The sequence below is a fragment of the Capricornis sumatraensis genome, chromosome 8 (assembly GCF_032405125.1).
Source record: "Capricornis sumatraensis isolate serow.1 chromosome 8, serow.2, whole genome shotgun sequence".
NCBI classification, from domain to species: domain Eukaryota; kingdom Metazoa; phylum Chordata; class Mammalia; order Artiodactyla; family Bovidae; genus Capricornis; species Capricornis sumatraensis.
This window is the reverse complement of record NC_091076.1, coordinates 3766974-3794647: the sequence shown is the minus strand read 5'-3', so window position 1 is coordinate 3794647 and position 27674 is coordinate 3766974. Positions and strand designations below refer to the sequence as shown.

At 56.1% G+C, this 27674-nt stretch overlaps 1 protein-coding gene across 1 annotated transcript in view; it reads left to right on the top strand.

The window, feature by feature from the left end:
- Positions 1 to 27674, top strand: part of ANO1 (anoctamin 1) — a 119536-nt gene that overhangs the window by 48517 nt on the left and 43345 nt on the right. The window contains exons 7-12 of the mRNA XM_068978801.1: positions 2651 to 2702; positions 5767 to 5822; positions 9331 to 9372; positions 15593 to 15657; positions 16460 to 16594; positions 21390 to 21550. Coding sequence (XP_068834902.1) covers positions 2651 to 2702; positions 5767 to 5822; positions 9331 to 9372; positions 15593 to 15657; positions 16460 to 16594; positions 21390 to 21550 — 511 coding nt within the window. The remainder of the gene's footprint in view (positions 1 to 2650; positions 2703 to 5766; positions 5823 to 9330; positions 9373 to 15592; positions 15658 to 16459; positions 16595 to 21389; positions 21551 to 27674) is intronic.

The following is a 27674-nucleotide window of genomic DNA, read 5'->3' as shown; positions in this document are numbered from 1 at the left end:
ATGAGGGTTGGGGCTAGATTTCCAGGGCTTTGCCAGACGAGCAAACTGTGACTTGAAATCTGACTAGGCAACTCTGCACTACTCCAGGTATTGGTTTAATGTTTATCCAGCAGCCACCAACTTGTCCACCAGCCATGCTGGGCTGTGCCCAGCTCGGGACCCAACTTCTATCTAAACAAGGATTAACCTGGCGGCCAAGCCGCTGCTTTTCTCTCTTCCCAACCTGGCGAGAAGAGGGGCAGGGCAGAGAGCAGGCAGCCGCTTGACCTTGAGCAGACAGCTGCCCCTCACAGCTGTATGTCGAGGCTGGCAGGCACCAGGCACAGGACAGGCACCATGCATGCTGCCCTGGCATGGGGAGCTCGGGCCAATGCCTGGACAGACAGACCCAGGTCCCATCCACTCAGTGTCCCCTCCCAGCCTGGCGGCTTCCGTGGCGGCCTCCTGCTGAAAGGGCTGCCTTGTGCTCCCACCGAGGGTGACCTGGATGCAGGGCCTACTGTTATTATTGATTGTGTTATTGGTGAAATTCAACCTCATTAGAATAAACAAGGAGGAATTCATTTATGCAAAAATGCCGGCGGCCGGTGTAGTTTGGGGTTGATATGTTTCCAAGAGAGGTAACTTCCTCTTGGCCACTGACTGCTTCAGAGAACTGGACCCAGTTGAACCTGAATGGTTTCATTTTTTTTCTTTGTCATTTTGGGATGAGGGAGGATAGGAATGGCCAGTGGGGAGACCTGGAAACCTGCCATTTCCAGATGTATGTGTGCCCCGGTTTTATATTACCGGGAATCACCAGGATGCTCCTGCAAGGGTAGGGTGTAAATTTGTAAATTCATTCTTGTTGTCAGGAGGTGGCCCGAGGTTGGGGGGCATATGTGAATGAAGGCTCTGGGCCCCATCTTGTTTAGGATCTGCTTTATAATTGAATTCATCCCCAAGTCACAGAAAGCTATTCTGCCAGAGCCAGTAGGGGTTAGCTGAATCATCCTTGACTCTGATTACCTCTGGGGTGGGGGTCACTGTTTCCCGGAGACCTTGAAGGCCAGTTTGTGAACCACCGATGCGCCAGAGAAACTCTTTGGTGACTCAGAACTCTGCCCATGGTTAGTTCGATCCTATGGTCTCAGAGACCCATCGTCATTCTAGACAAGGCTATGACAGTCCTTCCTGCCTCCTTCCCTGTGCTCCTGGCACTGGGGCAGCCCAGTGTGCAGGTGGGTAGGAGCCAGGATCATCAGGGAACCATGGGGAAGGGCCAGAGATGCTGGTCTTGGGACTTGAATCTCCAGCCTGTAGGCACTAGGGAGCCATAGATGGTTGCGGAGCAAGGTCCTAAAAAAATCACCACCAGTGGCCAGACATGGAAGAGGGTGGATATGGGGTCATAGTGGTGATGGTGAACCAGGGCTGTAACTGCATGTGGAAGGGAAGAGGTGATTATGGTAGAAGCAGCAAGGTCAGGATGAGGCCACCGAGGAGATTCAGAAAGTGCCAGGGAGGGAGCCAGCTCACTGGGTGATTCATTCATTCACTCATCAGTCAGTTGCTGAGCACCTGGTGTCTTCTCGAGACAAGCGGGAAGGGAGAGGCAACGTTGATACTTGGCAAGTGTGGAGGGATCCAGGACGAGAGAGCCGAGTTAGGGAACTCTCTGGCAATCCAGTGGTTAGTATGCCACACTTTCACTGCTGGGGCCAGGGTTCAGTCCCTGGTTGGGGAACTGAGATCCTACAAGCTACGAGGTACAGCCGAAAAGAAAGGGGAAGAGAGAGCAAAATTAGAAGGTGGAGCAGTGGGACCATGGCTCCTCGGTTGCCTGTTAGTTAAGGTGGCCCTGCAGGCACTTAGCTCTTGGGGGACAAGCGTTTCTGGTGAAAGGAATGGCCAGGGTGAACACCCTGGGGTCCCAGGAGAGGGCCAGTGAGTGAGGGGCAGACAGGAGGCCAGGTTGCTGGGACAGAGCTGGGCAGGTGAACAGAAGTCAGACGCCTCAGGGCCTGAGGGGCACTGGGATGCAGGACCTCGGGGGTGTCGAGGGGTTGGAGTGCTCTGACCCGAACACCTACGGTGCAGGGTCAGTTCTTTTCATCTCATTCTGCAGATGGGGAAACTGAGGCTCAGGGCACAAGGTAGTTGGCCCAAGACCCCACAGCTTCAAGGACTCAAATGCAGACAGGCAGACCCCCCAGGCCTGGGCTCCCAAGGATCAAAGTGAAGTAATTTGTTAAAGATGGTTGGATGGCATCACTGACTTGATGGACGTGAGTTTGAGCAATCTCCGGGAGTTGGTGATGGACAGGGAAGCCTGCAGTCCATGGGGTCTGCAAAAAGTCGAACATGACTGAGCAACTGAACTGAACTGAAAGGAGCTTGAGTCTCTAGAACATCCAGGGCCACATCAGGGAGCGGTCCTATGGGCAGGGCCCTCACACCTCTGAATTCCAACTCACCTCTCAGCCGGAGGGGCAGAAACATGCCGTGCACTGGACGCCCATACCCCTGGGCACCAGCTCGGCAAGGGCCTTTCAAGGTGACCTGTCCTGACACCATCCTAGGGGGGCGCGGGAGGCCCATCAGTGACCACCTCCCTTCCCAGCAACCCTCAATGGAGTAACTGCGGCCCCCGCCCCTGTCTCCACCACAGGTCTACGAAATCCTGAAGAGAACAACGTGTACGAAGGCCAAGTACAGCATGGGTAAGGGCGTGCTTGGGGCTTGAGATCAGCACTCGTCTCGCTGTGTGATCTTCCTCCCCACCTTTTCTGTGGGTGCTGGGCAGCTGGGCTGGGGCTTTCCAGAGAGTTTTGATTTAAGCCTATGTAACCATTTCAAGGCAGGAGAGCCGTTCCAGGACCACAAGGCGGTTTTACGGCTCTTTTAAGCACCAAAGGATTCTCATCTCTGGCTGGAGGCATCGGCGGTGGCCTGAGGCACCTCTCCTAGCAGAGGCAGTGAATCCTGCCTGCGGGAAACTGAAGGGGCCGCCAAGGGGTCTCACCCTGCTCTTGACCATGTCAGTCCAAGAGGAGATTGTTAGGGTTCCTGTGGGGGCACCATCCTCAGCCATTTGCCAGACACACATGCAGCCTAGAAGGTGCCTCCCCCGCCTTCCACCCCGGGCTGCAGCCCTGCTGGAAGGGGTGCCTGGATGCAGAACCTGCCACAAAACCATTGCCGCTGGGCTCCTCGGGTACCAGTTTACAGAACATCTGAACCACAGGTGCAAAACCTTTCTGACCAAAGCGTGCAGAGGGAACCCTCTCCCCATGAGGATCCCTTGCCCACAGCCCGGGCTGAATTTGCTAAAGCAAATCATTTCAGGACAAAGGGACGCCTTTCCCCAGCCTTTCCTTGCTTCTCCTGAAGCTGTTTTACGACCACTGAGAGCTGAGCTCACAGCACAGTCCTTCATGCTCTAGAAGCGTCTGAAGTTTCGTGGCTGGGGTTCAGGGGTGCGGGGAGGGTCTGGTAAGAGCCTATGCACCACGGGAGACCCCCTTCCCTATTGGCTTCCTGGGGGGGGGGGGTGGAGGCCGGAGTGAGATGCTCTCGGCTGAAGCCTGGGGCAGGCCTGGGATGCGGGGGAGGGGAGAGGATGCCACCTCCAGGGTCAGGTGGGTGCATGTCACCTGCCGTGTGTGGCCAATGGTCACAGGGCCACCCTCCTGGGACTGAAATCTCTAAGCCTGTGTCCTAAGTCACTGGGCAGGGGGGAATTCAGGAGTCAAGAGGAAGCCAGGAAAACTGACCCCATAGCCCAGTGTCTGATGGAGCAAGATCCTCCAGGGTGACCCAGGCCACCAGAGGTGGGAGAAGCATGGGTCTAGCCCCAGCGATGGAGAAGGAAATGGCAACCCACTCCAGTGTTCTTGCCTGGAGAATTCCAGGGACGGGGAAGCCTGGTGGGCTGCCTTCTATGGGGTCGCACAGAGTTGGACACAACTGAAGCGACTTAGCAGCAGCAGCAGCCCCAGCGATGCGTCTCTGACCTCAGTCTCCCTGGCAGGCTACAGTCCATAGCGTTGCAGAGTCAGACGTGACTGAGTGACTAAATGCAGGGGGTCCCTGCTGGTGAAGATTTGTGTGGTTGCTGTGAAGATTTGCAGAGTTCAGGGTTGGGCCCTTTTCACCCAGAGCCGACCCCACACCAGGCCATCCTGGTCGGGGGGAACTGTCTCTGTCTTCTGGCAAGTTCCATGGTGGGGCTGGTTCCCAGCAACAGTGACAGAGCAGACAGATGGTCCTTCTCTGCTCCCCATTCCACATTGGCACCTTGTCTGAAAGCCCTCCTGACCTCCAGATTCATAGATGGGGTCTGTTACCCACTAGCCTCTGGGTCAGGTAGGACCCCACCCTCAGGGAGTTTCTGCTCTGGAGGAAGGAGACAGATCAGAGAGAGCCAGGTAAACCAGAACATCATCTTGCAGGTTGAAGGGGCTGGGTAGTGAGGGGGGATTTAGAATCGGCGATCAGTGGTCTTTCTGATGAGGTGGTATTAGAGAGGTGGGCCTTCCAGATAGAGAGCACAGCCTGTGCAAAGACCCTGTGGCAGCACAGTGTTGAGAGAGCTCTGGGGACGATAAATCAGGCCCCTCCTTCACGTTTTATCATAGCTGAACTTTCCAGCCAGGGGATTTTGGCCACATGCCCCCACCTTACTCTGCTTTGGGTTTCCAAGCGTCCTCAAGTGCCCTGATCAGCCCAAATCACTAGCTGAGGAGATGGCCTATTTCTAAATAGATTTCACAGAAGGACTTTGCCACCCGTGCCAGAGCAGAGTAGTCATAAGTGGGACAACCAGGCCACTGAAATGTCTGACCCACTTACTACCTAGAACGGCTCTTAGGCCAGGTGGAGGGTTCTGTGACCAGCAAAGGGCTTCATAGAAACTCCTGGGCAGCTCTGTCTCCCCCAGATCAGATCTCCAAGAACCCCAGTCCCCATGCACAGCCAGGCTCTGCCTTCCCCCCTTACTCTGGAGCTGGGCATCTGAGTCCACACCTCTGGACTCTGGGAGGTGCAGGTGTGGCTATGTTTATCCTGCTTCCAGTGCAGGGCGTAGAGCAGCAAACTGGGGCCCGGCCATCATTCCACTGCCCCCCAGGAGCACTGGATGGCAAAAATGAACACCTTGCCCCCCAGACACAGCTTTGATCCTTTCGGGGCCTCATTCATGTATAACTAATAGCCGGATGTATAAACAGGGCAAGGAGAGGGAAGAAAGAAGGACTCTGCCCTTTTAAATAAGAGGCGCAAGTGTGATAGATACGGTAAGTGCCTCTGCCCCACGTGGGGCCCGCAGGCCTCCTCTTCAGCTTTTCCAATCAACCTAAAATCTAATTCCAAATTGTATGTGTGTTTTCTGACACCATCAATTTTCCCATCCATATTTTTCTCATGATTCAGCTTCTCTAACCACTTACATTCCACTTCCCTCATTCATCTGCAGGCTTGCCCTCAAGCAGGTGGGGGTAGCTGGTGAATCGCAGGTTTGGGGGTCCCTCCTTCCTCCCAGGTGTTACTTCCTCTTGGGGTTTCCTCTCTGTCTTTCTAATTCTGCCAACAGAGCATGTTTTTATCATCTCCCAGTCAAACCCGGGGAGGAAACCCCAGAAAGGTGGCCGGGCTCTGTGCGGCCAGGTGTGGCTTGCTTTGAAAAAATTCTCAATGATTGAGACAGTCCTGGGACCTCTCTGATGGAACCCGGAGCCACAGGAAACATGACTGGTCCATAACCATCTCTCTGCCTTTATTTTCAAGGCATCACGAGCCTGCTGGCCAATGGTGTCTACTCGGCGGCCTACCCCTTGCATGATGTAAGTAACCTGGACCCACGCTGTCCATCTCAGTGCGTCATTTGAGTCCCCAGGTCCCCAGGACCACACCACACCAAAGCTCCCCCAGGGAGCTCTTATCGTCCTGCGGTCTGGGCTTCCTGCTTTGGCACTCCTGTAAAAACGTCACCGGCTCACAGCCCTTCCTGGTTCCCTCAGGTGGGACCAGACTTACACGCAGAGCCATCTTTTCTCACTGAACCATTCCTCCAGGACAAGGGCACTATGGCAGCAACTCTGCCCCAGGTGTATCTGAACTTCAGGCCAGCTGCTTCACAAGAACTGTGCGCCAGCTCGGTCTCCCCACCCCCACCCGCTGCCCCGCTGGGCTCTGGCAGATTGGCCAGAGCTCTTCGTGTATCTGCTTCTGCAGAGCCAGTGGCCAGTTTCCTAAGCTACATCTCCAAATCCCACTGGTACCCCCTGACAAATATAGCCTGTGGCCACAGCCGCATTGTCTTGGCTTGCGATGGAGAGAAAGAGGAGTCTCTTCTTATTGTCTCCATGGAAACAGGGACTAGAGTTCAGCAGGGCACTGGGGATGGGCCATGGGGCCTGAGCAGTGTGGGAACCCCGGACAGAGGATCTCTGGATCTTTCCAAATGTGTGTTACTGCAGAGGCTAGGAGAAAAGGGGGGCAGGCTTGGGGGTCCAAGGACCCGGATTCTAGTCCTGGCCACTCCCTCCTCTGTGGCCTTGATTGGAGGCAGCCCAGGTCCCCTCTGAGCCCCAGCACCCCCATCTGCAAGTCAGGAATAATGCCCGCCCTGTCCAGTTGCCAGAGCTGCAGAGCATGTTGATGGGAATACAGAAATGGGAGGGCTTTCAGTGAGACACTGGGTTGGACAAACAGAGAGGGTCAGACAGCAAAGGGCCATCCACCCCAGACTGCTGACCTAGAAGGAAGGATGCTTAGCCGAGCTGCCGCCACCCCCTTGTCACTCACTGGGGGGGGGGGGTTGGGGATCAGCCCATCCTCCTTTCCCATCTCTGTGCCTCTGTTCCTGCTGTTCCTTCTGCCTGCAATGCTCTTCTGCCTTCTCTGCTGAGACCCTCGCCCAGGGCAGATAGAGCGACTGCCGGGAGAGCCTGCCTTTTCCCCTCCCCCGCACGGCTGAGTCCTCCTTTCCTCTCTGGGCCTGCCTGCTCTCGGTTCCACTAAGCAAACACTGTTTGGCTGTCATTCGCTGCACTTGTGGCACCTCCTACGTACTCAGTAAATGCGGTGTGGAATGAAGTCAAGTGGTCTTGACAATTGACCTATTGCTGGATAAATGTTTCCAGGACCAGGCTCAGATCCACAGGTTCCTCCCAAGAAGGGGCCTCACTCATCCACCCCACTGGTGCCTCTCAGGTTTGCTCCACCCCACAGGCACCAGGAACATATCCCTGCATGGCCTTCCAGCTGATCACCCCTACCAAGAGGTCAGGGACAGAGCCAAAACATTTCAGGGCCTCCCTGCCTGCTAGATTCAGCCCTTTAAGTCTCGAAAGGGAAAGGGGAGAAATTAATGTTTCTGAGCACTTAACTGTATGCAAAGAACCATGTTTAGTAGGAGCTTTATCTCATTTAATCTGGTGCAGACACGAAGGCTCAGAGATGTTTAGCAACTTGCCCAAGGTCACACAGCACCCCTGTTAGGGAGCAGGGGCCAGAAGACAGATGTGGTTGACAGGCTCTTCCACCCCCCATTGCACAACCACCTCCACCTTCCCTGGAGGCCGACGCACCTCCGCTTCTCAGGCTTGGCTGCTACATTTGTCTTAGGAACGGATTCTCACCGTAGTTTAAAGACTGACTAATCCACGCGGCACACACAAAGCCCTTCCAAGATCTGTATCTTGGAAATTCCTCTTGCATCATCATCTTTGTACCTGACAGGGCAGTAGGGAAGCCCATCATGTGGGGACTGTTCCCACTTTACAGACGGGGAAACTGAGACCGCAGCCATTCTTCAACTTGCCCAGGGGCACACAGCCAAGGGGCGGAGCCCAGATACTGGCTCTGTTTCCAGGGTTCTTTCCAGCCAGATAATGGACCTCGGTCATCTCGAGGGAATATGAGATTTTCCGTCCATGAATTTTCCGTGTAGCCGATGGACACACACACCATTAAGTGCTGAAGCTGAGGTTCAAATATTTGGGGCGATAAATCCTTCTGAATGGAGCCCCATGGACCCCATGCCTTAAATAGAGGATGCTGGCTGCACTGAGGCTGCACCTTAGCCTCTGGCAGGGGGCAGACTCCTGTGCGTGTATGGGTCTCACCATCAGCCTCTCACCCCTGAGCTGTGCTGGGTCGCATCTCAGTACGTGGCCCGGAGCACCGCACCCCCTCCAGGGCCTCACTTGTTCATTCATTCAGCAAGAGCACCCATCCGTCAGACCAGGTTCTGGGTCATGGCCAACCAGACAACAACCAGTTATGACTGTGTGTGGAGGATGAAGGAAGAGCCTTCCGACCCGTAACTGGCGTTCAACTCCGGAGAAGGACTTGGCATTTCAGCTGCTGCTGGACAGCTTTTTGGCTTCCTTCCTGGTTGGCAACTGCCCCCTTCCAGGTCACCAACTAACTGACCTCTGTGGAAATGGGGTGCTCCTGGAGTCCTGGGGCCATTTCAGCCAAGAGGGGAAAGCACTGGGGAGGCATAAAGGTTGAGGTGGGCGGGTGGAGGGGCAGTGCCTAAAGACTGAGGGGAATTTGGTTAAACTGCTCCCAGAGCATCTTCATTCAGAGACCACGGGCATTAGTGGTCTGTCTGGTGATCACGTTCTCACCACTGGAAGGGGCTAGCTGGGCTGGTGGGGCTCGTGAAAGGAGCTGGTAAGTGGAGCAGGCACCAGGACCCCCTAGGCCCAGCCTCTCCCACACTTCTATTCGTCTGTCACCCGTCTGGGAAACTAGGCTCCCTTTTGACTTTTAGGCCCTCCCTCTTTTCTGCTGGGACTGGAGACCTGGATCCAAGTCCCAGGTCTGACCACATCTCGCGTCTCTCCCAGGGAAGTCCGTGTGCTCCTCTGAGCTCCGGTGTTGCCATCTGTAGGATAAGGACATTGGCCTCACCGATCTAACTCAGCATCCTTCCTGGGACACTTGAGAGAGGGACACCTTGAGGTGCATCCTTCTTGAGAGGGAGAGGGGCACCACACAGGTGGGGCCTGGGGCAAAACAGCAGGACACCCCCTGGCAGGACGGGATGTTCACTGACCATCCTTCCAGCCCCCGAAGCCTCTTTTCTCTGTGTCACCAGTTCCAAGGGACTGACTGCTTGCCCTTCCTGGGTATCATCTCTACATCGGGGGGAAGGCGCTTCAGGCTTTCTGGGAGTGGAGGGAGGGCAGGCAGGACAGCCCGGGGCTCATGGCGCTTGTTATCATAGGAGGAGGGGACCTGGGCGCCCTTGCACACTGTACGAGGTTCTCTCCTGGGACAAGCCCACCTGCCTTGTGGAAGGGTCACAGGACAGTAAAAGCCTTTCTCTCTTGGCAGGGAGACTACGAAGGGGACAACGTGGAGTTCAACGACAGGAAGGTAGGTGTGCAGACCCGGGAGCCCGCTCCTTGGGGTCGGGAGTCCTGGGGCCAGCAAGGGGCAGGGGTGCAGGGTCCCAGAGCCGCAGCCCCACAGCTGGTGGAGAAGGTGGGTGAAGTTGCCTCATCGGACTATTTTCCTCATGCTGTGTGCATGCTAACTCGCTTCAGTCATATTTGACTCAATGCCTCCCTACGGACTGTAGCCCACCAGGCTCCTCTGTCCATGGGATTCTCCAGGCAAGAATAATGGAGTGGGTTGCCATGCCCTCCTCCAGGGGATCTCCCCACCCAGGGATTGAAACCCGGTCTCCTGCGGCTCCTGTACTTCAGGTGAATTCTTTACCATTGAGCCATCAGGGAGCTCTGATCCTCAGAAGCATCCTTGGCAGGCCGTCCGAGCATGTGAGGGGAAGGGAAGTGCCCCAAGCCTGCCCTTTTGCCCCATCCTTCCTTCATGCACCGACTGTATCTCACTGGAGCAGCGAGAACCTCCAGAGGTCTTTGCTGACATTTAGCCTAATCACCCCAGCTTCTGAGGAAATGAGTTTGGGAACAGCGAGGCCAGCCACCTGGAGTGCCCTGGCCCCCAGCATCACTCCAGTAGGGGACACCATGGATGGTGGTCAAGCCAGTGCTTCTCAAATTTAACCTGTTCTGGAACCCTTTTAAATGGGGAAGTTATGGAGCTAGTGTTCTGTGGGACACACTTTGGGAAACACCAAGTGACCCTTTCTGCTTCACTGGCTCCTAATCCCACCCACCCGTGCTCTCAGGACAGTCACTCCTGGCCACCACAGCCGCTTCTCCTCCTCCCCTCACTCGCCTGCTCCCAGATACCAGCCTCTACATGGCTTCCCTGGTGGCTCAGACGGTTAAAGAATCTGCCTGCAATGAGGGAGACCCTGGTTCAGTCCCTGGGTCGGGAAGATCCCCTGGAGAAGGGCATGGCAAGCCACTCCAGTATTCTTGCCTCAAGAATCCCATGGACAGAGGAGCCTGGAGGGCCACAGGCCAAGGAGTCGCAAAGAGTCGAACACACTGAGCCACTAACATTTTCTCTGCTTCTACATGAACTCCTCCCATCTCCCCAATAAGCCCAGCCCTCCCTCACCTCAGGGAGCCACCCCGCCCTGCATTCCTTCAGCACCCTGCGCCCTTCCCCCCGCCCCGCTACTTGCCTTGCCTCTTGCTCTAGTTGCCTTGCCTGTTGCTCCTGGAGAGTGGATCCTGCTGAGCTGACCGTGGAGACGCTTCCCTGAGAACCTCACAATGGAGGCCTTGTCCCCAATCACCAGGGCCCCAGCCTCTGTATGTGAAATGCTCTCCGCTCCCACCTCCCTCCAGCCCCCAATATGTGCTTTTAAATCTCTGGTACTTGATACAACTCGCCCACATGCACAGGAATCCAACTGAAGATGCTATCTGATTTAGCACAAAAATTACATATTTAGTTATTTTTAGTGGAACATCTGGCTTTCGTCTGCGAGCCCATGACTTACTGATCTCCCCAATCTGGTCCACGGGCCTGCCCTGCACCAGCCCTGGCCTTGGAACCCAGCCTCCTACATCCCTCTGCACCCGCTGCCACTGCCTGCCACCCATTCTGGCCGTTCAGCCTCCAGGTCCCAGGCCCTCCACCCCAGTCTCCCACCTTCCTCCCCATGCTCCAGCCTCACTGACTAACATTCTAATCATAGGAGACTTGACTGATGGCCACGTCAGTGCCAAGACTGTGCTATGCAGTTATTACTTAGGAACTATTTGGCACCACTGGGTGCCAGTCCAGCAGACAGCTCCAGGTTTATCTAGCCCCAGCCGTGTTCTCTGGCTGGAATGCTGCCTGCCTCTATTTAATATTATGTCCCAGCAACAAATACGAGGCCTGAGAATATTGGGTGAATGGATGGATGATGGGTGGGTGACAAATGGATTGACAGGTGGATGGACAGGTAGGTGGATGGATGGGCAGACAGGTGGATGGACGAGTGGAAGGATGGATAGGTGATGAGTAGTGGTGGATGGTGGAAGGAAGGAAAGACTGAAGGGAGGAAGAGGAAATGCCCCAGACACGTGTTTGAGTCTCAGCTCAGAGAACTCATTCTCCCATGAGCACTTCACCCTAAGTGATCTGGTTCTGAGTATTTTGCTTTTGCAATGACAAAATCTGTGGCATCCTGTCAGTGGCAGGATCCCCATGTGCCTGAGGACACAGGACAGAAAGAGGGCAAGCCAAGCCAAGGCCATTTTCCTGTGCTGATCTGACAGAGCAGGGTACAAGCAGGAGTGTTTCAGGGGAGGCGGGCCAGAGACGGGCAGAGCACGGCCACAGCTCGTGGTCTGATCTTTGGGCTGCAAACCTGTGATCCAAGAGCTCCCTCCTCTAGGTGTGAACTGAGGTGGTCCCTGGTGTGCTGTGCTGAGAGCCACAGGGCCCTGGCATAATGCTGAGAGCCGCAGGGCTCTCATAATGAGCCACAGGGCTGGCCCATAATGCATTTATCCATCCATTCATTCAACAATTGCTTGCTAGAAACTTGTCATGTGCCTGGTCTGAGAAGCTGGGGATGACACAGACCAGACTGGCCCTACTGGTGCCTCCATCCCAGGGGGAGATAGCAAGGGACAAGTCCATGTACAGTCACTACAGACCACCTCAGTGCCGTGACAGCCCCCCACCCCAAGCTGTGTGGGCTCAGGTGGGAGGTCTGGGCTGAAGAGATGCTGGTGGGTGGAGCCAGGATCTCTCTGAGGTCAGGTTCTGGAAGGCTCCAGGGCCACCGTGACCAGAGCCACCAGCCCCCAGCTAGCCTGCCCCCAGGGCCCCAGAAACCTCCCACCTGCTCACAGGCTGAAGGGCTCCACAGAGCTCTGCCAACCCTAGCCAGGAAATCTGTTTGATTTCCTTGTGCTGATGGCTGCAGGGTGATTGATGTTCTCTTCTTGGCAGGAAGAAAAGTCCACCAAGATAAAGTGGTTTATGTAGAAAGCTGGGCTGTACCCCCATCTGTCATGTCTACTGGTGGGTGATGGCCAGCCTGCTGTGTGACCAGTCCCACTGGGCAGGCCCAGGAACAAGGTGGCCAGTGTGACAAGGCCAAGCCTTCAAGTGGGTCTTTCTGTGCCTCCCCTTTCCATCCCAGGGCCTCTCTCTTCATCCCTCCCTCTGATCCACCTCCAGCGCGTCTAGGCTGTAAATTTCAGCTGAGGGGAGGAAGCTGCCTTTGGTGACGGCTGCTCTGTTTATCCAGAGGTGCTGTGCCATCTCATCGGAGTTTGCTGGCTCAGACCTCTCCCTTTAGGGAGTAAAACTGTAGGCTTTCCTCCTTTTCTGCATAATCAGACAGGTGACACATAACGAGCCCCCAGCACTCCACTTCACAAAGCCTTGGGTCTGTCTGAGTCCTCGCCATGACTTGGGAGGAAGGACAGGCTCCTCCCATATCAAGGAGACGATGGGACTCAGCGGGGAGGGTCTGCCCAGGACACCCACTGCGACCCAGTGGAGCCACCATCCCAGCCCGGCAGCCTGGCTCTAATTCCTGGACCCCTTCCGTTCTGAGATGGGGTCGGCCCCGTGCATCTTAGTCCCTTCTGCAGAAGCTCCAAAGGCTCCCCCACCAGCAACCAGACTTGCCATTAAGTCTTTCAGGACTTGGAGTCATGCTGAACACATCCTGTTCATGCCACTTACAGAAAGACTTAAAATCCAAAGAAAGCTCCTCTTAAAGAGGTCAGAGTAGGCAAAACCCAGGATTCTGACAGCAAGGCTCACTTGTAGTTTATTAAGAATGCATTTAGCTGTTCTCTGTTGTTTCCCTCCCTGCTTTCTCCTCCCTGCTTGTTTTGTCCCTGTGTGCTGACTTCTGATGAAATACAATGCTCGTGCTCTCCTGAGTATTACGCTCCAGCTGCAGAAGGAGAGAGGCAATGCAAAATGGAAAAAGAAAAAAAAAGGAAAGTTTGCTGAACTTGCTAAAGGTTCATTTCTAGGGATCCCTGACTCCTTGGTCTGTGGAAGCTGGACCCCTCTGAGTGAGCCTCTTGCTGCTGCTGCTGCTAAGTTGCTTCAGTCGTGTCCGACTCTGTGTGACCCCAGAGACAGCAGCCCACCAGGCTCCCTTGTCCCTGGGATTCTCCAGGCAAGAACACTGGAGTGGGTTGCCATTTCCTTCTCCAATGCATGAAAGTGAAAAGTGAAAGTGAAGTCACTCAGTCGTGTCCGACTCTTAGCAACCCCATGGACTGCAGCCTACCAGGTTCCTCCGTCCCTGGGATTTTTCCAGGCAAGAGTACTGGAGTGGGCTGCCATTGCCTTCTCTGGAGTGAGCCTCTTACACATTTTTGATTTTCAGAGGCTCAGTTGAAGGGATCTTTGTGTATGGAAAACCATCTCACCAGCTGTGGGTCTTCCAAGTCAGTGGGGGAGAATGTACTCACTCAGGCTGATGTAACAAAGTACCAGACGGGGCGGCTTGAATAGAAAATATTTTTCCTCATGGTCCTGGAGGCTGGAAGTCCCAGATCCAGGTGCCGGCAGGGTTGGATTCTGGTGAGGGCTCTCTCCCTGGCTTGCAGACAGCCGCCTTCCCGCTGTGTAGCTTTTCCTCCATGTGTGCACGAGAAGGAAGCCAGCTCTGGTATCTCTTCCTTATAAGGACACGAGTCCTGTCAGGGTCTTTTCTAGTCCCCTTCATGGATCACAGCCTGTCGTGGTGAAGGGGCTTGCATAACTCAATGAAGCTATGAGCTGTGATGTACAGGGCCACCCAAAACAGATGGGTCATAGTGGAGCCCTGATGCTGGGAAAGATCGAAGGCAAAAGGAAAAGGGGGCAACAGAGGATGAGATGGTTAAATAGCATCACCGACTCAGTGGACATGAATTTGAGCAAACTCTGGGAGATAGTGAAGGACAGGGAAGCCTGGCAAGCTCCAAGTCCATGGGGTTGCAGAGTCAGACATGACTTAGCAACTGAACAAGTCATATCAGAGCAAAACTCTGCTCTCATGACTTCATTTAACCTTAATTACTTTCATAAATATGTAGCCTCCTAATACAGTCACATTGGGCAGCTAAGGCTTCAACACATTTGTGTTTGGGGAGATACATTCATTCCATAGCATAGTGTATTGGGGGTGATGATATAAAAGGCTGTGTTTAAAAAAAAAAAAATAGAAAGCTATATTTGATGTATCTGGGGCCACAGCAGAATCTGAATATAAGAGACTCTCACAAGTTTTAAATTTAAATATTAAGGAAAGGGAAAAGGACAAAAGTCAAGCTTCAGTGTACAGGAGAGGCCCAGAGACCTTGGCAAGTCCTCACAGGAATCCCCATGCTGGCCTCCTATCCATTCCCCGAATGATGCCAGCAGAGACAGGCAGCCAAGGAACTGGGTTCCCAGCTGGGGCCAGCTTCCCCCAAGCCAGCAGGGTCACCATAGGCTTTGGGTTAAGGTTGATAGAGCATTAATTACCCATGTGCATGGGATCTCTTTATTAAAACCAGCAGTCCTAACCTGGAATCTTCTTTAAGACACCCTACATGTTCATACAGACATTTGAATATACACATTCCCACAAGGCCAAGCTCATTACCATCCTGCCCAAGCCTGGGGCGTAGTGGGTTTGTGGATCTCATTCATCTCGCTCAGCCATGTTAATCAGACAGCCTGTCTCAGGAGATCTACCCCGGCTTTTTTGCACCTCGTGAGATCTGTTAAAATCATACTATTGGGGTTTCTCTGCTCCAAAGCCTGGTGGGTCTGTCTTTAACAAAGAAAGGGAGGTGTCTGACAGTGGCAGGCCATTTTAAATCCCAGATCAAATAGTGAAGAGTCAGGATTCCATAATGATGCCAGAAGCTTCTTTCCCATCCCCACTGTCACCTAAAACCATAGGTCTGTTCTTGCTCAGAGATGCCACCACTGCCCACGGGTTCTTTGAGGCCCTTACCAGAGCTGAAACTTGGGACCCATTTTTCCATGTCTGTCTCCTCCACCAGAATGGGAGCTCCAGGGCTCAGGGGGGTGTCTGCGGTGTTCAGCTCACAGCCCATTGTCCAGCACAGTACCTGGCACAGGGCTGACTTTCTATATGAGCTTGTTGAATGAATGAATGACGTAGCCGTGAGCTGAGCACCTTGGCAGCTCTGTGTTCTGGCGAGGGACCTGAGAGCGGTTTACTTTTCCCCAGCCCTCACCACTTCCTTTTTCCCAGCTCCTGTATGAAGAGTGGGCGTGTTACGGGGTCTTCTACAAGTACCAGCCCATCGACCTCGTCAGGTAAGTGGGGATGCTGAGAGCAGGCCTGGATGGATAAACATCCCTGTGCATCTCGACCACACTGAGTGTGCAGAGCGTGGGCCCTTGCTCGAACTTGAAGAGCTTGTGCAGGGGAGCTGAGGTCTCCCAGCAGAGACTGGCAGCCTGGCCGAGCCTTAGATCAAACAGTTTGTTCAGATTCATTGCAGGACTGGCTCTCATCTGTCATGTTCACTGTCTCCCCCTAAATTCATAGTCTGGCTCGACCCAGTCGGGCATCTGGTGGAGTTTCTTTCTGTGTCAAAAGGAAGAAAAGAGCTGCCTGGGAATCTGTAAGAATTGCCCCCTCCGGACACTGTGTCCTCTCCTGAGAGACCTCTCTCCCAGGGTGGACAGACCAGGCAACGTGTGTGCTGTGGGGACACGTAGATCAGAGCCCAGCCCATGAAGAAGACAGAGATGCTCAATATATGGAGTCACTGGTGCCTCAGGGCTGGAGTTTTTCCCTGTTTTTAGGCTGCACAAGGCTGGAACACAGCTGACTGCCTCCAGGCAGCATCTCGCCCTGCTGCATGGGCCTTACAGGAGGAAATGCTCCCATTCTCAGGGCTCAGCAGAGGAAGGGTGGGCACCGTGAAAGCAGAGAGCCCCCCTAAACATAACAGCCTGGCTCAGAACCACCCCCCGCACACTCTCTGCTTGGTCGAGAACCAGGGGCCTCCGTGTGAGCTGTTCGTGCTGGGGAGGGGGCGTGGTGTAAATTTTGCCCCTGGAAAGGATTGAGAGTAAGCGTGTGTCTGTCTGGCTTTGCCCTGCGGTGCAGAAAGTATTTTGGGGAGAAGATTGGCCTGTACTTCGCCTGGCTGGGCGTCTACACCCAGATGCTCATCCCGGCCTCTGTGGTCGGCATCATCGTTTTCCTCTACGGATGGGCCACTGTCGATGACAACATCCCCAGGTAGGTGGGCAGCCCCTCTCCCCAAAGATGTCCTCATCTCACTAAGGAGCCGTGTTCCCCTTACTGCAGGAATAGAACTTCCTGGGACTAGGACCCCTCACCCCAAACCCGGTGCCCCACTCAGCAACCACCAGCCCCCCTCCAAACCGGGAAGTCACAGGCCAGGCCGGGCACAGTAAGGACCAGAGCCACCCCATCTGAAGGCTTTAACAGCTGTCTGAGAGCGTGGGCGGCCTTTGCAGGCACGCTCGCCCTAGGAGACATTTTATTGTCGAGAGGAAGACATAAAATAAATATCCGACTCCTTTTTGTCCTTTGAAGCTTTTTTTCCCATTCAGTCCTTAGTCATTATGTGACAAGAAAATTCACTGGTTCCCTGTGAGGTCAGGAAGTGAGGCAGGACCGTTCGGAGACCTCGGGGCGGTGCACTCGGCCGGCCGGGCCCTGTCTGCGCCGCAACCCCCCTCCCATGGTGTGGGGAGATCGTGCAGCAGCAGCTTGGTCTGCAGGGGCTGGCCCGCCACAGCAGACCCCGGCCCGTGCGCACAGGGCCGACAGGCCTGCCACTGCTCCTCAGGGAGCAGGCCAGGCGTGGGGAGCTCTGGGAAGGAGGCCGAGACCCCAGAGACAGCCTGGCCTCACGCCGGGTGCGCGTCTCCCAGACTGGTAGCCAGAGCGTGACTCAGGCAGTGGGAGTCTGAGGACAGCGTCTCCCCTCTTTGGTTGCTGTTCCCGGAACTTGCCAATCTCGACCCAGGGATAGCGGTTTATGATGTGAGCTCAGGATGCCAGCCCTGACTTCCATCAGGAACACTGTGCCTGCGGGCAAAGTGCTGGTTAGAGAGGCGGACGCCCCGCCCACCTCCCGGGAGCCAGTGGTCTGTCAAGATAGTCTTGGGACAGAGGGCAGGTTACCCTTCTTATGACTCAGCCCAGTGTCTCTGAAGCAGAGCCCTGGTTTAGGAAATTCATCCATGGGTCTGGTCAGAAAAGGGCCAATGAAAGAGTCTTTGACCTGGGGGAGAGACTGGCTCCTTAGGCCCCACTCAGTGGTGTAGAAAGGCCACGCGCGGTGAAGTTTTGTGCAATGGATGTTTGAATACATGTTGTTCTTGGTGGTGGTGAGTTGGTAAGTCGTGTCCAATTCTTTGCGACCCCATAGACTGCAGCCTGCCAGGCTTCCCTGTCCGCCGCTATCTCCCAGAGTTTGCTCAAACTTCTGTCCATTTAGTCGGTGATGCCATGCAACCATCTACGTGAATAACAATCAAGTACTCCACCCACCCAGAACCAGAAAGTTAAAGGAATCTGGCTTCTGTCCCCTCCAGGGTTATTTTGGGCACAGGCAGGAGAAAGCTTGTCCCTTTGTTTGCTAATGACACGAGTTCACTGTGCTCAGGGGTTTAATGAAGGCAGAGATCAGAGTAGCTTAGACGTGGAGGCGACTTCACTCCAAAGTCCGAGAGACTCTCGGCGAATGGAAGGTGGGGCGCCCCCAACGGGGACTGCTCCATCTGCCTCCCTCCCGGTCCTGGAGGGACAGCAGGGTTGGCGGCCCTGGATACCCTGGCTCGGGAGGCTCAGGCTCCCCTGCAAGGGCACTGACAGCCCCTGGCCGGGCCAGGCCAGCACTGTCACATGGCCAGGGTTACGGACACCGTTCACTGGGGACTCTGGGGCCCCGTCTGACCTCAGCCTCCGCTCTCTTGGCGCCTTGGACCAAGTGTGAAGTGTGTGTTCTGCTTGGAGCCTGGCCCGGCCAAGTCTGTAGGATGGCCAGTGCCCCCACGCCCTGCACCATGCTGCCCCACCGCCTGTCCCTCTGTCTGCTCCAAAGAGCAGGCGCCTGTTGCTCGTCTTTATTTTGGCTGAAGGCAGTGAAGGGAGAGGCTGAGGGTTTTAAACCAGCAGAAACAGGCTTTTTGTCTGGCTGGCATTGTTTAAGCTGGCAGGGCAGAGGGCTGGGAAGCCGTGGGGCTCACGGGCAGGCAGAGACGCAGGCCCTGGCCTCCCGGCACCCCGCCCCCCCCACCCTCAAGCTCCAGGCCCCCCACCCAGTGGCACCAGGCCACAGGCTGACAATGGTGTGTCCGTCCACCAGTCCCCTGAGAGGGGCCGGGGTCACACAGTGTGGGTGTCCTGCCCCTCTTCCTTTCGGGAGAAGCCCCCAGAAGAGCAGCTCAGGGAGGACGAGAGATGGGCCCCTCGAGTCGGCGCCTGTACCTCCTTTTGGTCACTACAGCTGCCATCGCTCCGTTCTTCCCACAATAGTGACGGTGAATGGGAGGATGGTTTAAATACCCCAGTGCCATTCCCAGGGCTTCCTGGACATTCCCTTGTTGAAGCCTCCTGACAACCCAATAACATGGGTTCTCGGGGAATTCCTTGGCGGTCCAGTGGTTAAGACTCAGCACACGCGTTCCCTGCCATGGACTACGGTTCAATCCCTGGTCAAAGAATTAAGATCCTGCAAGCCATGTGGCATGGCCAAAAAAAAAAAAAAAAAAACCCAATATACTCAAATGAAATGCCGTGGCCCTTTAAAAAACAAATGAGCTCTGTAAGTCTCAGCATGCCCGCTCTATGGATACGGAAACTGCTGCTGCTGAGTCGCTTCAGCCGTGTCCGACCCTGTGCGACCCCACAGACGGCAGCCCACCAGGCTCCCTTGTCCCTGGGATTCTCCAGGCAAAAACACTGGAGTGGGTTGCCATTTCCTTCTCCAATGCGTGAAAGTGAGAAGTGAAAGTGAAGTCGCTCAGTCGTGTCAGGCTCTTAGCGACCCCATGGACTGCAGCCTACCAGGCTCCTCTGTCCATGGGGTTTCCCAGGCAAGAGTACTGGAGTGGGGTGCCATTGCCTTCTCCATATGGAAACTGAGGTCCAAGGAGTTCAAACGACCTGCCCAAGGCCACACAGATCCCAAGCAGTGGAGCTGAAATTCACATGCAGAGCCGGCTGGCTCCCTAGTCCTTGCTGCCCTCTGAACTGTGTGTGCCTGACCCCCCCAACATACATGTGTTCACAGGCACACACACGTGGTCACACACACACACACACACACGCTTCCCCACATGCTCCGAGGCAATAGCCTTGCCCACCATCTGTCTTTCCATCCACCGTGCCTGACGCCGTGCCTGCCACACACGGCAGGCACACGCTTTCTTGGTGAGTGTTTGGGGAGAGCTACTGTGAGAAGAAAGTTGAGTGGAATACCTGCAGTGCTGCCAGAGGAGGGCCCCCGCAACCTCTTGGCAAATGCTCCCCAGTGGCTGTGGTCCAGCCAGGATCTGTGCATAAGCTCAGGTGCATCCCGAAGTTTTTCTTTAAAGCTATAAAGCAATCACCCTATTCACCCCCGGCCCTTCACCCAGAAAGCCATCTAACCCCTGGGAATCCACTCCTGCCTGTGCCTAATTATAGCTCAGCATCTTGTCCAAATAAGCAGGGAGGAGAGGGGCAGGGCAGGGCGCAGCTGGTAAGGCCGTTTGCTGGCCTCTCTCCTCATCTTCCAGGAGGAGGAACCGAGTCTGAGGCTCAAGGACCAGCCCCGGGCTCACAGAGAACAGAAACTGCCCCTCAAGTAGCCAAGCCAGGCCTCCTGGCCTCAGCAGGGAGCCCTCCTGTGGCCTCTGGGCGGCAGCTGAGAACTGGGCAGGGACAGACAGGCTTGACAGGGACAGAGCCCTGGACGCAAGCCCCACTCTGCTGTGTGGCCCTGGACAAGTAACGTCCCCTCTGTGGGTTTGCTTCCTGCTCTGTGAAAGTGGGATTGTAACAGCCCCAGAGTTGGTCCAGCCTGGGTGGACACTCGGTGCCCACGTCTCCTGCTCACATGGCTGATGGCCTTTAAATACTACACTTTTCAGTATTAGTAAGAGAGAGTCTGAGAACTGGCAGGGCGGAGGAGGAGGGCCCTGGGCATCGCAGAGCTCCCCACGGTCTCCAGACTTCACGTCTGCTCAGCAGAATGAAAACCTGCCCTGAGCAGGGCCCCATCCTGCTCAGGGGTCACCCCTCATTTCCAGGGTGAGCCCAGCCTGGTGGGACCACAACCCCAGGCAGGTTGTGGGTGTGTTCCTTCTGATCCAGCCACCTGCCTCCTGAGAGGAGGTCTGGGTGGACCACGTCTCCATCTTCTAATGGGTCCAGAGTGCCCAGCGAGGCCCTCAGGTTGGTACCCAGGGCACCCCCAGGGGTGGACTGAAGCCCGCAGGACTGGCACTGAGCAGGTGCTGGGTGCAAGGCCAGCACTCAGGAAGGGCATGGCATCCTCGCGCCTTGACTCCTCTCCTCTTTCGCGTCTCCTGGGCCTTGTCACGTCAGGACTTGGACGACATTCACTATTAGCACTGCTTTGACGGTGCCTGGTCATCAGAGGGAGGCTGCTGGGGACCTCAACTTCTAGGGGCAGCTCCAGGGCAGGCCGTGCATCCCACTGCCCGGGGCCACCCCAGAGATGAACGCTTATGCACCCTTGCCCCACCACACAGAAAGTCCCATGGGTCCACACCCAGGGCCACCCACAGAAGATGCAGGCTGGGGGCAAGATTAAAGTGTGGGACCCTGTTCAAAAGTCACTAAGACTATAAGGTAAGGGGAGCAGAGAGTGGGAAGCCAAGCTGGGGCCTTGGGTGGAGAAGAGAGACGTGGGCCCTGGTGGAAGCCTGCTGGCTAGCCGACCGAACCATGTCCACCCCGGCAAGGACAGCATGGCTCCGGAAGGTGCTGGTCCACGGGGGCCAGCGGGGCCCTGGCCGCTGGCCGGGGTGCTCTGGGCTGTCCTCTCTTCCAGCATGGAGATGTGCGACCAGAGACACAACATCACCATGTGCCCGCTCTGCGACAGGACCTGCAGCTACTGGAAGATGAGCTCCGCGTGCGCCACCGCCCGCGCCAGCCACCTCTTCGACAACCCCGCCACCGTCTTCTTCTCCATCTTCATGGCCCTCTGGGGTAAGCGAGTGCCACATTGGGGCAGGGGCGACCTCGGGTGGCCCCTCCCTTCCTCCCTCCCTCTCCTCGAGGTTACCCGCAGGGGCATGTGCCAGGAATGCACACGGGAGGAACGGTCAGCTCCCATTCCGTCTGTTGGGCAACCGGGGGCTATACTGGGTCACAGATACACACAACCATAGATGCGTCCAACCGGGCCAGGAGCCCCTCATAAAAAGTCTTGGAGGGTGATTTCTCCCGGAAATGGAGCTCTTTCCAGGGCTGGGCTCTGTTGGCTCAGGAAGGGCAGCTGCTTTCGAAGGAGGAAGGCCAAGGGTTCTGCCTTCCTTCCACCGTCCTCCCGATGATGCTGGGGAAGCTGACCCCGGCCAGGCTCTGGGGCACATCTCTCATCACCCCTCAGCACCCCTGTGGGTGCCCATTTCACAGATGATGACGTCAAGGTCCAGAGAGAGTGGGTGTGAGTTGTCTGGGATCACCCACCTCCTGATCCGCCATGGCCTGTGCCCTTAACCCCTGAACTGCATTGCCACCTGGAGTCCAGGACAGATGGCTCCTCCCCAGAGTTCTTCCGAATGCAGGTTCTACCTGGTACCCATCTCAGGCTTGAGGGGATGTGGGAGGTGGGTAAGTGGTGGCTGGATGAATCTCCGCAAACGGATGCATCTCTGTTTCTGGGTTAGCCGACAGGCCTACCTCCTCCTCCATGGCCCCGTGTGCAGCCTTTGCCAGCAGGGGATTCGGGGCTTGGGCACCCATGTGCTGAGCCACCACCCGGGTGGTGAGCCGGCTCTTGTGAGAGCTCCCGTCTCTGTGCTCAGGGGTCCCAGATAGTAGGAGATGAAGCTGCACAGAGAGAGCAGTAGAGGGAAGGGTCAGGACCTCTGAGAAGGGGCAGTCAGGAGGGGATGCCTAGAAGAGGCCTGAGCGTCTTGAGCTGGGCTCTGGAGGTATAAGGGGCAGGGGTGCTGAGACGTGGGACAGACGGACTATAGACACACAGAGGGCTGTGTTGTCACCTGCTGAAGGGCAGCCCCGGGCCCCGCATACTCCATGTGTCCTGGTGCTCTGTGGGCCCTGGTGGGCTGGGGGGTGGAGGGTGCCCCTAGCCAGCCAGGTGTGCAGCTCTTACCTGTCAGTGCAATTGAGATCCGCAAGGATCCCGTCAAACAGAGAATTCAGTACAAGCCTCCGTTACTAAGGGGAGTGGAGACCTGCCCTTGATCTGAAGAGGACCCCTCAGAACCTCAGAATCCTCTGAGCTGGGGCCTTGGATTCCCCTGCAAGCCAGGGGGAGTTTGGTGGTGACAAGAGAGAAGAGCCAACCTCCGCGGGCAGCAGAACAGGACTGATGCCCAGGCGGTGGCCTTCCGGGCCCTCACGCTTCCAGAACCCTCTCCCAGCCTGAGCCTGCCCTGCTTGGCCCTGCAGCCTCCCCTGCTGCCCTCGCGGTTGTGTTCAGTCTCCATCAGTGTTAAGGGAAGGCTGAAGGGGCTCAGTGATCCCAGCAAGCACCAGGTGCTGGCAGGGGGCTAGGGTTTGTCCCATTTTGGCCAAGGCTTCCTGGAGCCAGGGGCGTGGGGTTCAGCCCAACCTGTGAGATCTGGAGGCTGGTGTGTAGAGGAGCCGAGGGTTGAGTCACGGGTCAGGGGAGAGGGGGAGAGACTGGCCCGTCCTCTGGGCTCCTGTTCCAGCGTGGACCACCGGCCAGGCCCTCTGGTGTCCGATCACTGCCTGATCACATTTCTGCACTCGTTGGAAACCGGGGAGGACGGGTCCTGGTGAGGGTCTGAGCTGTAGCACCTCCTCTTAGAAGAGGTGCATGCGCCGACCACCTCACTCCCATCCCATCCCCATCCTCAGATCTGAAGAGGGGCTTGGTGTCCTCATCAGAGGCCCCTTTTGGGCATCTTCTCCACTGAGGTCTTGTGCCCTGGGCACGGCGTGCCTCTGCCTGCTTGGCTAAGGGGACCCAGTTTTCATAGCAGCAGGCTCTGCACACCACCGGCAAGCTCTGTTCCCTCATCCAGGATCCATCGGCCTGGGTGGTGGCCAAGCCAATGCCTACTGTGGTCTCCAGGTGACCCAAGAGCAGGCGTGAACATACGGTGCTCAGCACCCAAGCCACTGGAAGGTCATTCAAGGACACCCGTCCGGTTGGTCCATGTGTGCACTTTCACACCCCCAGGGGACTCCAGTGCAGCCCTACCACTGCCGCATCCTGTCATTCAGCCCTCAGCTTCCTCGCCTGTAAAATGGGTGTGGGATGATCTTTACAGCGGGCACAAAATCTCAGCCAACACTCAGCACGTACGTGGCTGACTCTCAATAAACAGTCTTGCCCTTGTGACCGCGAACCACTGGCGCGGCTGCCTGCCACACTGCAGGAGTGTGAGACCCGGTAGATGTGCCTGGTGTGTAGGGCGTGTACCAACTGGTATTTAAGTGTCTGTTCTGGGCTCTGGGGAAACCATAGGAGGTGAAAACCGCTGTGTCCACTGCCTTCACCCAGCCTACAGGAGGACATAGCAGTGCAGAGGCCCTGTGGCGAGGCTGCAGGCCTGTTGGAGGAGCCTGCAGGTGCAGGGAGCAGGCGGGACCCCAGAGGCCAGCACAGGCCCCAGGGGACTTCATGTTCACCAGGCGGACTAAGGAGCCAGCGCGGCCTCTGCTGTGTCAGAGTTTTTCTCGTCTTAAACTTGTGTCGGAGATGGTGACTGATGTACAGAGCAGCTGGGGAGGTGGTGGAAGGAGGCTGACCCGGCTCTGACGGGGGCGGCAGGGGGCTTTCACTGCCACCCGAGCTCCAAGGTAGACACTCACCCGCCCGCGGGTGACAGCGTGAAGCCAGTTTCCATGAGAGCAGACAGAGCAGAAAGGAAGACTGTGGGGACGCGCAAGAGAAGCAGTTAGGGGCCTCTCACCCCCTCCTTCCCTGTGCTGGGCTCCCCAGCAGTGCCCCATCTGTTCCCACTGTCCTGCCCAGACGCCTGGGAACTGCTTCTCCAAACTGAGGGCCCCCAACGGAGGAGACTGACCATCCCAAAGGGCTCTCTTGCCTGCCTTATTGTGAACTAAGGAGATGCCTTGGGCTTGGCCAAGCAGGTGTCACCTGGAGGTCGAGGGGTACAAATGACACCCCCCCCATCCCACATGAACATCACCCCGCATCCTGCCCACCTGGGCATGACCCGTGGCCCAGAGGATCCCCTGCTTTCCATCCACCTGCTGCGGCCCAGACACATTCACCTCTGCAAGCATCTCTGGGCAGCACGTGGCTTATAGGCTCTCTGTCCTTCTCCTCTGCAAACGTCTCCTCCTCCAATCGGAGCTCGCTTCAGCTGAGAGCCTGGGAGCCGATAAAGTCACAAGCCATTTGGACACTAATCACCCCATTTCCAGCTTCAAGAATGACCTTCCATGGTCAGCCCCAGGGGTGGTCTTGCTCCAGGAGCCCTGAGAGCTCGGCTGGATTCTGGCCACTGCCCATGTCTCAGCGAATCCTAGCGTGTCACACACCTTCCCTGTCACCTGCAGGACATGCCTGGGTGCTGCACCCACAGAATGAGCCTGGTCCTCAGAGCGCCTTCCTGTGCGGTCACCCTGAGTCTGAGAAGGCCCGGTTACTCAGTGCCCTGGTTGTTTGGGAAGAGGCTAGGGTGAGACTTGTCCCTCCCTCATTGGCTCAGCAATAGCCTGTAGCCCGTGGACACTCAGGTAATAGAGATACCAGAACCGTCCCTCCCCCAGGCTCTGGGGAGCTCCAGGCATAGCTTAACCATGAACTCAGTCATCATGGCACAGGCTGGTCCTCCCAACGAGGCCGAGAATGAGAGTCACAGGTCACCAACTCAGGGTAAGGGAGAGATTTCCAACAGAGAGTGCTGGACCAGGCTGGGTTGACAGGTGGTGAGCACCTCATTCCAGGAAGGTGAGGTTGAATCAAGCTGAGGTCGAAGGACTCCTTGCCAAGGCTGCTGCAGAACATGGGGAAGTGCCGTCTGTGTGTGGTTCAAAGTGGCTTATGAGAACATTCCTGACCCCACACCCTAGCTCTGATGATTAATTCTGGGATCAGTCTGACTATAAATGCAGGATTGATGGCCATCAGTCACTGAGCTGATCTGTCTGTGTCTGGCATGGGGCCTGATGCTCCTTGTCCTTCATTCCACTGCATCCCGCAGCTGAGAAGTTGTCCTCATTTCACAGGTGAGGAAAATGGGGCTCCACTGAGCCCGAGCCCGTGCCCTCCCCTGTCCATTCCTGTCTCTTTGGGCACTGTGTCCATCAGAACCATTCCCCGTCCCTTGCCCACTGCCCTCTGCTCACCAGCCTCCATGACTTTCCTCAAAATCTCTGATGGGCTCCCTTCTTCTCTGATCAGGGCCTGGGCAGCTCTGAGCTGAGGCTGGAGAACCTCCTATCTGAGCACAAAGTCTCCCACTTCCCCTGCTCCAGGGTAGGGTGGCTGGCCCTGCAGCAGGCACACAGTGGAGCCCACCTGCGCAGCTGTGGGCTGGGTGGTTTGGTCCAATTCAATGCCCAGCTGGGTTGGCTGTGTGCCAGGATGGCTCATCAGAGGGTAACAGTGCCAGCCACCGGCCAGACTCAGGCTCAAACCTCAGCTTGCTCCCCTAACAGCTGTGTGGCCCTCAGGCAGGTCGCTCCACCTCTCCAGGCCCCAGCTCCTCCACTTTTGAAATGGAGCTAGTGACCCAACCCACCTCAAGAGAGTGGTTGGGAAGGTCGAATGAGTCGTGCCTTGTGGTGTCTTAGGGCTGTACCTGGTGCTAGTTGTCACATTGTGCTAGCTGTTACATCCGATTGGTGGGCGCTTGCTTTTTGGAAATGTGAAAACGGCCTAGATAGACCCTGTGAGACTGGAGCTCAGACCTAACCTCTCACCTTGTGCCTGCAGGCCTCTGTGAATTGTAACAACACTGGCTTCAGCTGGCTGGTGCTACTGCGTGTCGGGCACTGTTCTGAGCTCTTGTATATGGAGACTCATTCATTCTCCCAGGGACTGTTAGAGAAAAACAGGCTCTGTTCCTCCATTTAGCAGATGAACCATTGAGGCAACTTTCCCAGAGTGACACAAGCTAACAAGAGGCAGAGGCAAGGGACTTCCCTGGCGGTCCAGTGCTTAAGACACTACGCTTCCAATGCAGGGGCACAGGTTCAATCCGTGGTTGGGAACTAAGATCCCAGTTGCCCTGTGGTGCAACATGACCAAACCTTTTTTTCAGGGTGAAGAGGCAAGACCTTGAACCCCAGCAGTCGGGCTCCCCAGCCCCACACATGTGACCCCTGGGCTCCGCTCCCTTTGCCAGTGGTACCAACCAGCTCTGGCTAACGTACGCCCTTATTCCTGGCAGCACGACCTTAAATTCATTCTCTTGCCTGGACTAGCTTCCCTCCCTCCCTCCAGGCAGTCAGGCTCCCTTCCCCCTCCAGAGGGTCACACAGAGTTCACTGGTCCCCACAACAGCCCTGGAGAGAAACCCTTTTATTCTCTGATGAGGACATGGGAGCACAGAGAGGTTAAGTGACTTGCCCGAGAGCACACAGCTAATAGATTCGTAACGGACACGACAGATCCATGCCCTGGCCCGCCTGCCTCCATGGTCCAAGCTAATGCCCTGGTCTCACCTCTCTGTCCAGATATTTCCCCGCCCCTTCCGTGACCTCCTGGGAAAGCAGAGATTTACCGCAAGCCAGTGGTGAGGGGCAGACAGGCAGCAATGCTGTTCAGCCCACCAGCATGGCAAGGAGCTGGTTGGATTTTGTGCACTCTCCATGAAGCCAGCTTGCTCACAGCAAACTTGTTTATTAAACATGTACTGTGCGCAAAGCAGTACCACCTCATACCCTCAAAGGTGCCGGCCAGCACTCACCAGCAGCCCCGTCCTTGGAAGAAACACAGACAGCTGCATCCTCCTCTATCCAAGATTCAGGGAAACGGGCAAGTCTGTGCTTCCACTGTCCACCCCCCTTCCTCCAGCTCCACTTCCGCTGTGGGAGACCACAAAGGTGCCTGTCTGTCAAGGGCAAGTTCGGTCTACATGTTCCTGTTTGGGGCGGGGGGTGAGGGGGAGCAAAAAAGCCAAACCGCTCCCAGGAAGCA